Source organism: Aotus nancymaae, unplaced genomic scaffold, assembly GCF_030222135.1.
Source record: "Aotus nancymaae isolate 86718 unplaced genomic scaffold, 86718_ANA_hifiasm-v0.15.2.pri h1tg000029l, whole genome shotgun sequence".
NCBI classification, from domain to species: Eukaryota; Metazoa; Chordata; class Mammalia; order Primates; family Aotidae; genus Aotus; species Aotus nancymaae.
Window position 1 is genome coordinate 84,762,447 of NW_026988442.1, and position 15,713 is coordinate 84,778,159.

The following is a 15,713-nucleotide window of genomic DNA, read 5'->3' on the forward strand; positions in this document are numbered from 1 at the left end:
TAAGGCATTTGTGCTAGCTCTCATAATATAGACTCAAAATAAGAGTCTGCAGTGTAAAGATTTTATTTTCAGATGATGGCACTTTTTTTTTTAAAGAAATCTAGGTAAACAAATGGGTTAAAGTATAATACCTCAGGTTGATTTAAAAATTTTGTCACCCTTAACAAATTGGAAAGCACACAAATTACAAGTTACTGTGAACACTCAAAAGTAAAACATTAAATGGATTTTAAATTTTAGTAATGTGGTCCTTAAACAGAAGTAGACTATAATGTTTTTTGAAATCTGTAAAACTCTGCTGAAAATGTTTGAGAGAATGATTTCAAGGACTTTTGCTGCAAATTTATTTGCCAATTTACATGAAAACCAATTATAAATGATTTTTAAGACCTCCACATAGTCCCTCTTTCCACCATTATCCTTTAAATTCCTGCTTCCAAATACTATTTAAAATGGCTCCTTTAAAACTGGCTGGGGATGAACCCTCAGGAAGTCTACCTTGTGCTGGTCCCCCAGGGCACCTGATTTTAAATTAAATGTGCTGCAGGCGGCAGTGCAGTCAGGTGCAGAGTGCCTTGGCATGGGAATCTGAAATGAATGTGCAATCTAAAATCCAATAAATACACTGCCACTTCATCCCTTCGTCTTACTATCAAATGAAACCGAGAACACTCCAAATACATTTGTAAGATCATTTTAATACTGATGTTCAAGTTTAATGAAATAAACACAAGCCAGGGCTTTCAAACTTTAGATATAAAATTAATAACTTTATAATGCTTCCAGACAGACACACAGACACACACACACACACACACAACTTTAATAGAAAAATAATAATGACTTTAAATGAAAGAATACAAGAACAATCGATTTTAAGTATAAAATCTCAAGAAAAAATAAATGCAATGTACTTAAACTCTTCAACTAATTTATCTCAATAAACTCATCAATCAACAAGGATTCATCCAAACGTTCTGAGTCCCTAGCCTCCTGCTAGTCGGCACCAAGCAGTATGAGGCGCAGCCCCTGTTGTCTGGAAAAAGGAGCCTGAGACACACGCACTGACTTTGTGATACAAAAAAAATCCACGATCAGGGAGGCTGCCATGTGACAGTAACTGCAAACTGTTGACAAAAAAATACATGAAGGGCGAGGTGTGGCTTCTGTGGCAATCCGAGACCAAACGGACAAAGTTTCACCCTCTCTCCCACTCTGGGAGTACAGCCTATCCTCCCAAATTTCACAAAATCCTAATCTACAAATCATTCGAAGCTGTGCTCGCAGCTGAGTTATCTCTAAGTTTTTTTACCACCAACAGAAGTCCCAAGTGCTGTGCCTTTTATTTTATGACTTGCTTCCGATGTTTGTTTTGGATCTGCTAGAAGAGATTTCAAACTACAGTCTGAAGAAAACGACTAGCAAAAAAAAAAAAAAAATCTGGTCTTTGATAGACTGGGCACATGCCTGTAATTTCCACCATGGTGTGGGGAGGTAAAGAGGGAAACCCTCTACGGAGGTGCACTCTGCATCCCCCAGTTCCCTGGGTCCGACACCCACATTACCGAGTAACCAGACGATCACTGTTTCTATGTAAAGGTGAAGAATGACCACCGTAAGGTACTGTTGAAGGAAGAAAACATGCATGAGCTAAGACACTGCTACCCAGAAACAAAAAGGGAAAGGGGCCCACGCCTTAAGGAAACACAAATCAAACATGGACCCTGAAAGGGAAGGGGAAGCTGCAGAATCCCACAGTATTAGCTGAATGGACGAGATCACCCAAAGGGGTGAGGCATGAAGACAGGGTTCTGGTCGGAGGCAGATGACAGAAGGGGCACGCAAAATGAAAACAAACCACAAGGGAGTTTTGGAATTATTACAGGGCCTGGCTTGCCGAGAACGCTTTCCTCAGATAAGCACTTACGGTTTGGCCACTGTGTCTTGTTTTAAAATGTTTCCAATGAAACACAACTGGCTCTGGAAGAATTACTCAGCCACAGTTTCTCTCTTAAACCTAGATTTAAGACATTAAATTAAATTCTCTCTTAAACCTAGATTTAAGATTTCTCCTTAAAGCTAGATTGGAAAGACAACAGTAATAGAACGTAGCAAAATGAAAGAGAGAAAATAACACTTAAAAAAAAAAAAGCTTACATGTAAATTTATTACTTAGGGGAATCAGTCCATAAAACTATAATTGCTGATAACAAGGTAAAAACAATCTTTAAATTATAAGTAACATTTCTAGGTAAAAGTCTCCTTTTGCTTCCACCTAGCAAATCTTTTTAAAGTACGTATTTTCATACTGAGTCCACAAGCAAAATCTTCCACTGACGTCAGGTGTAAAATGTTCCATTGGGATCTGCAGTGCAGATAAAAAGCCAAAGAATGAACTAGAGGATTTCTCCATGAGAAAAGAAATATTCGAACATGTTTTTTCCCCTAATTTCCCCACTCTCAGCCTTTCTTTTCCTTTCACAACTCCAGCAAAAAAAAGTCCTAATGATAAATTTGATACCCTGGCGTTATTCCCATGGCAACTCACTGTGATAGCAGAGTGACAGCTCTACAGCAAGATCAAGTGGTGAAAAGGGAGACAGGGAAGGCTTCGAATTTTTCTCTTAAACCTCTTAAAAATCTAACCAGACACGGCACTGAGGGAGGGAAAATTCCCTAGAAAAATCACATATTTCAGGCCGGGTGCAGTGGCTCATGCCTGTAATCCCAGCACTTTGAGAAGATGAGGCAGGCGAGTCACTTGAGGTCAGAAGCTCGAGACCAGCCTGGCCAACATGGTGAAACCCTGTCTCTACTAAAAATACAAAAATTAGCCAGGCATGGTGGCGCAAACCTGTAGTACCACTTACTCGGAGGCTGAGGCAGGAGAATCACTTGAACCCGGGAGGCAGAGGTTGCAGTGAGCCAAGATCTCGCCACAGCACTCTAGCCTGGGTGACAGAGCAAGACTCCATCAAAAAAAAAAAAAAAAAATCACACATTTCAAGTATCATTTTCACAAGTCAACTCTCACTTTGAATTTTTTGTTGCTCTCCGGGTACCCTCATCTCCTTCCCCAGGTATAACCTCAGCTTGTCCCCAAGAGCATAGCAACACCACTTTAGATAACAAAGAGAAAATTGCTCCCTGCAGGGACCCAAGTCACCCTGAGCCCAAAGCTGCTGGCTTGCGAGAGTCAGGAGGGCAGTTTGGAGTCCTCATACCACCCTAAAATGAGTGTAGAATCTGGGAAAAGAATCTGACTGATCCAGGACCAATATCCTTAAAGTAAGAGGACAAAAAGAAGGATTTGCGTCTCACCTTTACAGATGGTTCATTACATAAGTCAGTTTGAAATTAATCACAATAAGACCAACAACTCAATATTTTAGTAAAGTCAAAATATTTGCCAATTGCCTTCTCCAGGACAATTTCCAGACAAAGCAGTTGTTCCTGAGGGCCTTTTACACACATCCCTCCCGATGCCCTCATTGTTTTACACAGCTTCATGACATCCTTCTACAATAGCTTTCATTATTCCTATTTTTACAGAAAACAAAATACAATTTCAGAGAGGATAAGTGGTTCAGAGAGGTTAAGTGGCCTACAGAAGGCCAGAAGGCAAGCAAAATGCACAGCCTTCATTCTAACCAATTTTCCCCCAATTTGATGGGTTTATACTTACAAAAAAAAGTCCTTTAATTACAAGGAATACATGTAAACTGTAGAAAATTTTTTAAATCACCAGAAGAGCACTTAGATAATACAGAAAAGAAAAGAAAATATCAATTACTGGCAATGCCACCACCTGAAGAAACCTTTCTATAATTTTGGCATATGATCTTTTCTCCATATACACACAAACAATAATCTTATATGTTTATTTTAAACATTTTAAAACAATAATGAGGACCAGCACAGTGGCTCACGCCTGTAGGGAGGCCAAGGCAGGTGGATCACCTGAGGTCTGGAGTTCAAGACCAGCCTGGCCAACATGGTGAAACCCCACTCCACTAAAAAACACAGAATTAGCTGGGCATGGTGACACACACCTGTAATCCCAGCTACTTGGGAGACTGAGGCAGGAGCATAGCTTGAACCCGGGAAGTGGAGGTTGCAGTGAGCCAAGATTGCGCCACTGCACTCCAGTCTGAGTGACAGAGCAAGACTCCAGTCTCAAAACAAAAACAAAAACAAAAAGCCCAAACAATAACAGAATCACACAATATATTCTATTTCTATTCAATAAATCAAGCTCCACTTCAGTGATTGACATAAAGGGAAGGTCAGGACTAACCCTACCACCCCTCTGAAAGACCTATCATAACCTCACAGCTTGTCCCTGTTGACTTAGAAAAAAGTATCACTGAAATTCAAACTTGAAAAAGTCTTATTGGTCAAACTGACCTACAGAAAATCAGAGGTCGTATTCATTCCCAATAGTGGTATAAGAGTATCCATTTCCTACACCACGCACTCCCTTGTGCAATGCCACTTTTTTCATATCTGCTAATCTTAAAACAATTCCTGCTTGTCCAAGGTCACCCAGACAGTAAGAGACAGAATCAGGTTTTGGACTCAAGCACTCTGGCTCTAGACTCTAAATTTTTATTTTTATAGCGATGAGGTCTCACTATGTTGTGCAGGCTAATCTGGAACTCCTGGCCGCAAGTGATCCACTAGCCCTGGCGTCCCAAACTGCTAGGATAAGAGGCGTGAGCCACTGCACCTGGCCCCAGACTAGAGTCTTAACACTAGACTCCACTATATAAACAGTGTCTATGTACTCATTTCTAATAAGTACTCATTCTCTCCTAATAAGGTGGAACTATTTTTCATATGTGAGTTATTTCTTCTATCAGTAGAATTTTTCTTTTTCATAGTAATTACGAGGAGGGCTCTTTATAAAGTTAATAACTTCTTTTCCTTTTTCTTTTTTTGAGACAGTCTCACTCTGTTGCCCAGGCTGGAGTGTAGTAGTGTGATCTCAGCTCACTGACACCGCTACCTTCCGGTTTAAGTCATTCTCGTGCCTCAGCATCCCGAGTAGCTGGGATTACAGGCATGTCACCATGCCTGGCTAAATTTTGTATTTTTAGAGGAGATGAGGTTTCAGTGTTGGCCAGCGTGGTCTCAAATTCCCGACCTCAAGTGACCGTCCCACCTTGGCCTCCCAAAGTGCTGGGATTACAGGCGTGAGCCACTACACCCGACCCTAGGCTAATAACTTTTCATCTGTTGTATATGCTGCAAATATTTTTCAATGTTTGTTGCTTCTTCTTTAACTCTGTTTAGAGTTTTTAGTTTTTATGTAGTCAAATCTATCACTTCTTCCCCTTTATGGCTTCTCTCTTTGAGGTCATTCTTAAAAAGCTCTTCTCTTTCTAAAGATTATGAAATTATTGAACTACATTTTCTTTAAAAAAATTTTTTTTTACATTATAACATTTAGCCCATCTAGAATTTATCTTGTAATAAAAAAAAAGAGAGATGAGATAAGGGTTTGAATTGTATTTTCCTGAATGCTTTGGTAATGGGCTTGACATAATTTTTTGGCTAAATCATTCTTTCTTTATTTGAAATGTCAACTTTATCATCCTGTGAAATATTACCCTTTTTTTTAGTTTTTGGATTTTCCAGTGTTTTCCATGGAGTTGTCTGTCAATTCCCCCATCAGTATCAGTCAGTCTGTAATATTCATTGTGCCATATGCTTTAACAACAAGTAGGGCTACCTTCTGGGTACCACATGCCCCAATCACAAAGGTGTCACCTGCTACAACAATAAAATAGCACTTGAAGAAACAAATGCCAAATTTCAAATCATTCTTCAAAATAACAACTTTATATATTCCTAACATGGAAAGACATGAATATTCTAGCAAATATTGTAGACATCAACACAGAAATCGAGTCTAAGATTTCACAACATGCTATTTAAGATCCTATTTAAATTGGAAGATCTCTGTCAGGAATTCATGCTAGTCACCTAAGTCAATCAGAAGTAAGTTCCTGATATATGTGATTAAAGTAACTCAAAGAACACTCGTCAAGAAAATTTCAGGCTTCCCAGTGTGCACCTCACTTATTGTGTTCCTTAACCAGTGCATATAAATAATTATGAACAACGTGAGGCCCAGGCAGGCAGATCGTCTGAGGTTAGAAATCCGAGACCAGTCTGGCCTGTATAGTGAAATCCCATCTCTACTAAAATAATATAAAAATTAGCCAAGCAAGTGGTGTACACCTGTGGTCCCAGCTACTCAGGAGGCTGAGGCAGGAGAAGCACTTGAACCTGGGAGGCAGAGGTTGCAGTGAGCTGAGATTGCACCACTGCACTCCAGCCTGGGTAACAGAGCGAGACTCTGTCTCAAAAAATAATTAATTAACAAATAATTAAGCAGCATGGCTTGTGACACTGCATCAGTCACCGACTGCAGAGGTGTGTCAGGAGCACACTGCCTTCAGCCATTCAGACCTACCTGACAATCTCCACTCCCTCTTCTGCCAGATCAGCTTTAGGTCTACATATGAGTAGAATAACAGTGACATCTAATGGTCACAAAACATGTCAGATAACATTTCTTTATAATAAAACCACAGCACATTCTAGGCTGGAAGGCCCAATCGGGTACTTTCCAGCTGCACACACCAGGCTCCCATTTTCAATTCCATGCCTTGGTGAGCTGTGAGTGACTCAGAAGACTATCAAAAACCACACTGCATTTGATACAAACGATGACATGTTTCATTATTCCTCATTAGTTCTACTATGTCCATTTCTCTCCAACCATCGGCTCAAGTGACAATAGTAAGAATAATTAGACATGGTACTAACAACCCATCACTTAAAATGACCCTCAGAGGAGTTCTGACCATACCTTCTGAAAAGAGCCATTTGCATTCTGCACACTTGGAGAGCAGACACCTACTGCCCTCAGTGAAGAGATCAGAATGCACATCATTCTCGTCCTCCTCCTTTGAACAGTTACGGGCAGTGTCAAGGGGGCCAAGGGCAGCATTTACTTTCCAGTGAGTTATCCAAATACCATCAGCCAGGCCTCAGCATAGGCCGGGAGAGTGTTTCCCCTCCAGCAACACAAGGCCCCCTTCCTCACCGATTCCAGCTGCTTTCAGAGTGCTGCCTTCTTTCAGCAGGAGTCTGTCGTCATCTTCCAAACTCAACACAAGTTCATTTGTCTAAAAAACAAAAAAGAAAGAAAATCTGCATTTCATCAGTATGTAATGGGCTTATTTGGTGAGACTTCTCAAAGACACAGAGTTGTAACTTTCAGCACAGCAACAGTCTAAGTAGATTCCACTCTCCTGGCCGTAATGAGGGCAGTGATCAGAGGCACAGTGAGGACCTGCCGAGTGCACGCACCACGTAAAGCACTGGGGAAAGTTCTGTGGCGTGGGTGTGAATGCAGATCAGGATGCAAATCCAGACTCCACCAGCACCCAGCTGTGTGTTCTCAACAAGCTACATGACCTCTCTAGGACTCGATTTCCTCATCGGTAGAAAAGGGGAGGAGAGGGCCCCTTCCTCATCACCTTGTGGTAAGGGTGACACGATGGAGCATAGAAACCCTCAGCAGTGCTGCTCGCAGGGTGAGCACACTCTGTTAGCTGTCACTGTTCTGTTCTTGCACCATCATCATCTTTTCCTGTCATCCTAAACTGGTCAGCAGCAGAGCTGAGCTTTCAGCTCTGGTCAGTCTGACTTCTGAGAGAATCAAGTGTGCTTCCTTTTTTTGTTTTGTTTTTTTCAGACAGGATCTCAATCTGTCACCTAGGCTGGAGTGCAGTGGTGTGATCATGGCTCATGGCTCACTACAGCCTCAATCTCCAAGGCTCAAGCAATCCTCCCATCCCAGCCTCCTGAGTAGCTGGGACTACATGCATGTGCCACCAAGACCAGCTAATTTTTTTTTTTTTTAGTAGAGATGGGGATCTCACTATATTGCCCAGGCTTGTCTTGAACTCCTGAGGTCAAGTGATCCTCCCACTTTGGCCTCCCAAAATACAGGGATTATAGGCATGAGCCACCATGCCTGGCCACAAGGATACTTCAAATGGCCAAAAGTCCACATATCTAAAAACCTTGCTCAAGCTAAATAACATTTGATTCCATGTCACATTAAATGGAATATTTCTCTATGTGATTTGGGGTGGAGGTAAACGAGAGTGCTCTCCAGCGATATTTACAAATCCAGTGAGACTCCATAAATACAAGTGAAAATTTAAAGTTGCTATCTGCCCCTACATAGCACAAAGAGGTGACCACTGGTTGGGCACACAGCACCACTTGCCAACCAGAACACACCTGTTTAGCAACATATTCTATTTCTAGAATACAGCTGAGACAAAGAGTCAACAGAAAGGTCTCTTAGCAGCCAAATCAGAAGCCCAAGGCATGCAGGATTTATGGACCTCATTCACTACAGAGCACAGGGGCTTAAATTCCAGAGCATACAGATTAAAAGAAAAAATACTTCACTCAATCATTTTAGAATAGGGAATACAGTCTGTAATCCCAGCACTTTGGGAGGACAAGGCAGTAGGACTGTTTGAACCCAGGAGTTTGAGACCAGCCTGAACAAGATGGCAAGACCCCATTGCTACAAAAAAAAAAAAAAAAGTTGGGTGTGGTGGCACACACCTGTAGTCCCAGCTATGCAGGAGGCTGAAGCAGGAGGATATCTTGAATCTGGGAGGCAAAGGTTTCAGTGAGCTGTGTTCATGCCACTGCACTCCAGCCTGAGCAATAGAGTGAGACTCTGTCTCAAAAAAAAAAAAAAGTAGTATCTACTCATTAGACAAAGTTCTCCAAGCACATATGAATAGAAAGTGAAGTCAGTCTCCTCCCAATCCCCATCCACCAGCTATCTAGTTCTCCAGGGAGGATGGGACCACAGAGAGGACCTGTTTCTCACACTCTCCCAACACAGTGTGTTAGCAAAACCTTCTGATTCTTGCCAATCTGACAGCTGTGGGTTAAGTATGGAGTTGCAGACTAATTTATCCAATAGAGTTGCAGAATATCTTCATAGGCAAAGGAAATTCAGCCTCTTCTATAAGTTAGAAAATTTCCCCCCAGTTTTCATTTGTTCATTGCTTTCTCTCTCTCTCTCTCTCTCTGTGTGTGTGTGTGTGTGTGTGTGTGTGTGTGTGTGTGTGTGTGTTTGGAGAGGGACTCTCACTCTGTCGCCAGGTTGGAGTGCAGTAGCACAATCTCAGCTCACTGTAATCTCCACCTCCTGCGTTCAAGCGATTCTCCTGCCTCAGCCTCCAGAGTAGCTGGGACTACAGGTGCGCGTCACCAAGCCCAGCTAATTTTTATATTTTTAGTAGAGACAGGGTTTCACCATGTTGGCCAGGATGGTCTCCATCTCTTGACCTTGTGATCTGCCTACCTTGGCCTCCCAAAGTGCTGGGATTACAGGCATTAGCCACCACGTCCGGCCATTCTCAGTGTTTTTTTTTGTTTGTTTTTTTTTTTACATAGAAGGTGTTAAACGAATTCTGGTGGAATAAGTTAGTGAATGAAGTAAAACGTACCAGTCTCATATTGTTTCTCAATTTTCTGTCATACTTAGAAAAACTTTCCTCACTCCAATATTTTTTAAATTCCCTGTTCTCTTCAAATGTTTTCATGAATTTCATTTTTTGAATTTTTCATCATGGAGAATGTCAAATATAATTATATACAGATAATAAGCCCCCTGCCCTGTACCCATGACCCAACTTGAACAAATTATCGAATCATGTTTCATTTGTTTCATCTCTATCCTCATCTATGGATTTAATTTTTTAATCCAAGGGGTATTTATTTTGGCATAAAGAAAAATACATGGATTTAACTTAGCTGTTTTTTTAGATGTTTACCCAGTTATTCAAATACCATTTATTAAAGCCTCCATCTTTTCTTTACAGACTTGAAATGCCATATTTACTATACATTCCATTTCCATATTTTAAAATACTGGGGTCTATTTTTGAACTTTTAATTCTGTGCCATTAAATAACCAGGTCATGTGACAGTGCCATACTGTTCTAGTTACTATAGTTTTATAATATGTCTTAAATGTTAGAGCTAATTACTCTCATTTCTCTTTTTCAGAATTCTTCTGATTATTCTTATTTTTTATATACTGATTAAAAAATCAGCTTCTTCAGTTTACATATATACACAAGTATTGTATTTTATTGGGGCAGCATTAAATATGTAAATTAAGAGAGAATTGATTTTATGTTGTTGCATCTTCCTATCTAAAATATCCTAAGCATTTCTATTTAAGTCTTATTTTGGAATGCTCATAGCAGGTTTTGTTTTGCTAAGTTGAAGTACAGTTTCACACAATGAAATGCACAGATCTTGAGAGGAGTTCACTTTAATGGGTCTGAAAAATTAATCCCAGAGTTTAGATTTATATTTTCAAGTATATGTGTGGTGAGGGGTGAGAAAGGACAGCCTCATTTTAAGTTTTTAATTTTTTTTTTAAAGACATTGCACATTTGTTATAAAGTTTATTCCAGGGTACGATGTCCACACATAAGATGGAAATTAAAGTTGTTATTTCAATCTTTTAATAGAAATTATTGCGACTTTATAAACCAAACACTGGTTATCATCCATAACACACACACACACACACACACACACACACACAGAGAGAGAGAGGAGGCTCTGGTGGGAAGGTATGCAGTCAGTCTTTTTATTGTGGGAATGGGAAGAAATTTCTGAGGATATCTAGTAATTACAATCAGGAACGCCTCTAAGCCTAGAAAATTAGGAAAATGGGGAAAATGCCTTTTATGAATGAGTTCATTAAGACTAGGAATTATTTAGAAGTCTCTCCTTTTGGCTGATGAAGGAGACTAAAGTTACAGCTGAGTTGGAACACTGACAGGGCAGGCCAGCAATGCCACAGACCCTGCAGACGGGGAACAGAAAAGGAAAGGACAACCATCACTTGGCAATGAGAAAAATGACTGTGCGCTGGATAAGGCACAGATGAGGACATGTGGATGAAGTTTCTCTGAAGTTTTAAAACTATATTTGTAAAAATATATTGAACTCTTTCCTTAGAAAAGTTGAAGAAGAAACTTGCAGAACCATCCCCAGGGCATAACACAGTCTGTACTTAACTAGCATCATTATGGTTTGGATGAAAGTTTATAAAGCCAGATTCCAGAAGCACTCTAAGTGACTTAATTGTTTTGGGAATCTCCAAAACAATTAAAAAACAATTTTTTTTAAATGTTAGTTTCTGGAATTTTATTATTTTTAATATATACATTTCACAAACAGAAACCCTCTAAAACCACATACAAATCCACAACCAAATGTTTCAACTTTATCAACATTCTTTAACTATTTACACTGTCTTTCCTCAACAAAAGTGCAATCCAAGACATCCTGACAAGAAATCTTTACTGACAGGAATAATTTTTGAGCTGGTTTTAATGGAGCCCATCCATTATATTTACTTTCAATTACCTGGAATATTCAGTCAACAGGACATGGAGATGAACTGGGTTGGGCAGCATCCTATTATAGGAAATAAACACTAAACAAGAACACTTTCTCCTCACTTCCTCCCCAACCTCCAGTGAAAGTTACTCAACAGCTACAAATACATTGTTCAACTGGAAAAACAAGCCCTAATTTTAAAACTAGAACTTGCGGTGTGAAACGTATGTCTTAAATATAAGTAACAATTCTAAGACTTTTTTTCTGTCTTCCAATGACAGAATTCCCAGATTTTTAAAAATGTTATAATACTGATAATCTGAACATGATGAACTATGTCTTCCCTACGATAAAGGAATAATTTACTACTTACTCCTGTTCAGAAACACGAGCATATGAAAAGCCAAACAATGTAAATCATCCAGCAATGAATGGAGAATGGGGACACAATTCGCTCAACAACCTTTCCAAAGAGCAGACTGTTTTAACTTTATTTTATATTTATATTTGTATTTTAGATATATATAATATATAAAAATATACAATAGGACATCTCCTATTCTCTACATTTTAGGAACGAGGTTGAAAACATTCCTGTCCCAAAGAAGAAAAATTGGATGAAGTCCAAATACAGTGGCCATACATTCTAGTACCAATCAAAAGGGCAGATTCCATAGCACAGTCCCAGACACGTGTGAGCATGACATTTTGAGGCATTTCACAATAGATATTGTAAAATTGGCATATACAATCCTTGGTATAAAAAATGAAGTTACTAGAAGGAACCAATCCTACTAAACCCTTGACTTTTGTTCAGTAAAACTGATTTTACTGAGGACTTCTGACCTCCAGAATTGGAGGAGAATAAATGTGTGTTGTTTTAAGTCACAAAAAAAAATTTAAATAAAATAAATTTTAAAACAGTTACTAATCAATAGTCAACAGGCATGCCCTCACGCCATTTTCCTGTGATCTGTGATACTCATTTATTTGAAAGGTGATTGAGTGTATGGAGTACATCTGCAACTAGAGAAAACAATGAAATGAAATGAATTCATAAATACTCCATTCAAAAATTGTTATGGAAAAACTCCGATGAGTCAGGCATTGTGCCAGGTATTGGGATATGATGAATAGTAACTTGTTCCTGAGTAGTTTATATAATACGGTAAGATTACTGCTTCAGTGAACAGCCAGGTCCTACCCTGCTTAGCTTCTGGATGGAGGCCAAAAGGACTTTAATAAGGACTCTATAGAAGGCCTCTGTGATTAAAGAAAAAAGATCACTCTGCTCTGTGTGTATGATAAACAAATATTTGATTGTGGCTTCATAAAAACAGAAATATAAACACACAATAAACCCATAAACAAACAGCTCTCTTTGGGAAAGGCAACTTCAGGACTGTAGGCCATGACCTTGGTGGAGCTAAAAGGTGTGCTCCCAGAGCCACAGTTCTGTGCCTTCTCTTATACACAGCAAGGATCAAATCAGAACAAGTGAATTATCTGCATCTGCTTCTGGCCCTTTTGTTCTGGTACAGAATTAAGAAAATCCAAGAGACTGGATTGAGAAGTAATAGGTAGTTTATCTGTAAAATGAATTCACTTTTCCAAGTTTTATGCTTATTTTATGTTAAATATGTGCTTCATAAACAAAATATGGTATACTTTTTTTTTGATTAACACTTTTTAAAAAAGGACCTACTACTAACAGGAAACAGCTTATTTTTTCTTCAGTGAAAATGCTAAGGTGGTAGAAAGGGTACCTACAAAATAGAAAGCGCTATTATAATGGGAAATATTTCAGATGCACATGTATTCATTCATTTATTCACAAATTCAACCAACCTTGATTACTTGCTATCTGCCAGATACTGTACCTGCGGAACATACCTTTGATTTATGGGCTTGATGAACAATCTTCAGTGTATCTGAAAGAAAAAAGCGAGTTATCTTTTTACACAGTTTATTCTAAACTTCTTTTCAAATTATTAAAATGAGTAGAGGAGAGGGTGGCTATGAAATTGAGAAGTGTAAGTTCTTGTTTTATAACCAGACTCAGAAGTATACCATACAGTAAAAGAAAAATTAATTTTGTAGATAATTAAAATCGAAGTAAAAGATCTTTCTTTGTCTTTTAAAGCCTTGGTCTTTGACACACAGCAGTGTATGTCAGAATTTTACGTCAGCTCAGCACATTTTTTCTTAGAATGGAAGACAAGAGAATCACAGTACTGTATCTTGTTTTTTGGAGTCACTACAGATCAGGATTAGCAAATAATGTCAAAAGAAAAAAAGTCTTAAAATAGACATTAACAAATGCAGTTCAAAAAAATCTACTCAGATGAGATACAATGACAAGAGCAAATGATGATACAGGTGTTACCATCTCAGAATTCAAACACTGTATCGAGGACCACCAGTAATCTGAGCAAGGCTGCTAATGCCCCAAGAATATTAATATCTGTCTCACGGTTTGTAAATACTGCACGGGCTCACACCATTTAATCTGCTCTATTCAAACCCAACTTCACTCTTTAATCTGTTTATCTTAAAGTCGGGCTACACTGTGCATTTCCAGTAAGTAATTTCTCCTTACTTGGGTAAAATTCTAATTCAGCGACAATCAATCAGCCCTTAATTATATAATTTATGCAGCCATTCAACAGGTTGAAATTCAAAAAGTTTCCAATTCTTTACTCATTTTTATTTAACCATTTAATGAATGCATTATGATTATAATGTATTATTGACTAAACTCCCAACCTTAATCTAAAACTCATTCCTATCAATCACATTGTAACAAGGAATTCCAACAGTGACATGAAATGAAAGAATCTATTTTTTTTTAATTTCTTTTTTTGTATTTTAGGTTTTGAATAGGAAAGAATCTATTTTAAAAACAGGCCTTATTTAACTATGTTCTCATAATACAGAATAAGGTGGTTATCGAGGTAAGAACTAGCACCCTGAATTTGATCATTATTTTAAATAGTCAACTTCCAGTTATCTATTGCAATTTTTCTTGCAAGGTCAACATAATCCTTAGACTCTGTATTCCTAAGAAATAAAAATAAATATAACCTAAGTAAAATATGCATATTAGGGATGTAAAGAAACCATAGTTGCTAAAAGTAAGCTTACAATGTGTGTAAGAAAATAAAGTTGACTTTCAGCTTATCTAGTATTCTGACTTATCTATCATGCTCTTTATCTTACTATAGATATGTTTATTATTTGAGACAAGTGAAGAAGTCAATAGTAATTTTTTAAATAACAGGAGTTTAGTCTATTACAATCAACCTGCAAAACTGTAGTCTGATCTTACTAAATATTAATCATGTTCTATATATTTTGCTAATGAGCCTTTAAACTAGAAATCCTGCTGTTCTAATAGGTTTGGCCAACACACAATTAAATGGCTATATATTTTAGCAGAAAAAGAAATGTTTTGAACAGAAGTTTTTGCCAGATTTTTCTCTCCAACAGAAAGGGGTGTGGCATGAGGAGTGGGTAAGAAAGAAGAAATGACAAACCAGCAAAGAGATGTATTAATGTCCCTTTCTGTGCTGAATAAGCTATTTCCCTTGTTCTTGAATCTTTAAAATAATCCTTGTAATTATCACAAACAACACCTGTGGGCATTGTTTCCTTCATACAAATTCCTTGAGGAAAGCAACCTCATCAACATAGCATCTTATATTTGTGGAGCATCACGCACAGCTTTATGAAATAGATAGGGATGAGCAGTCCACACTTTACAACAACCACATTTTTGTGTGCCCTACTGTCTAGACAATAGGGATTTAAAGATGAGTAGCATACGTGGTCAGTCAATAGATGTGGATGCCAATTAAATAGGAGGAGGGCTCTGAGAAATCTCAGGCTCTTGGTGGCAGAGAGAACCAGCGCTTTGCCCTAGGGGAGGGAGATAGTAACTGGCAAAACTGAAATCTGACTCCACACTCTTTCCACTCCCTAACAGCCAACAAAGTGCTCTGTCCCACAGACCATGAGGTGGCAATCCTGGATGACAATGACAGGTGAAAATAATACTACAGCCTTTCTTGTTCAACACAAAGCAGAAGATTGTTAAAGAGCCAAACTCAGACAAAGCCACTTGAAGTCTATCAAAACTCAAGTGGTTCTATAATTTCTTCATAGATAAATGTATTCATTTTTTCTGACAATTCATGTGAATAGTATAGAAATTCTAGGACAGAAGGATGCTAATAAGG

General features: G+C 38.5%; 1 protein-coding gene across 5 annotated transcripts in view; it reads right to left on the reverse strand.

The window, feature by feature from the left end:
* The window catches only part of CUNH2orf76 (chromosome unknown C2orf76 homolog), an 84,136-nt gene that overhangs the window by 22,705 nt on the left and 45,718 nt on the right, over positions 1-15,713 (reverse strand). For all 5 annotated transcript variants that reach the window (XR_002478063.2, XM_021667919.2, XM_064382834.1 and 2 more), the window contains 2 exons: positions 13,369-13,406; positions 7,118-7,199 (listed from right to left, as the gene is read on the reverse strand). Coding sequence is in view for 4 of the 5 variants with exons in the window: in XM_021667919.2 (XP_021523594.2) it covers positions 7,118-7,199; positions 13,369-13,406 (120 nt within the window). In the remaining variant the exon portion in view is untranslated. The remainder of the gene's footprint in view (positions 1-7,117; positions 7,200-13,368; positions 13,407-15,713) is intronic.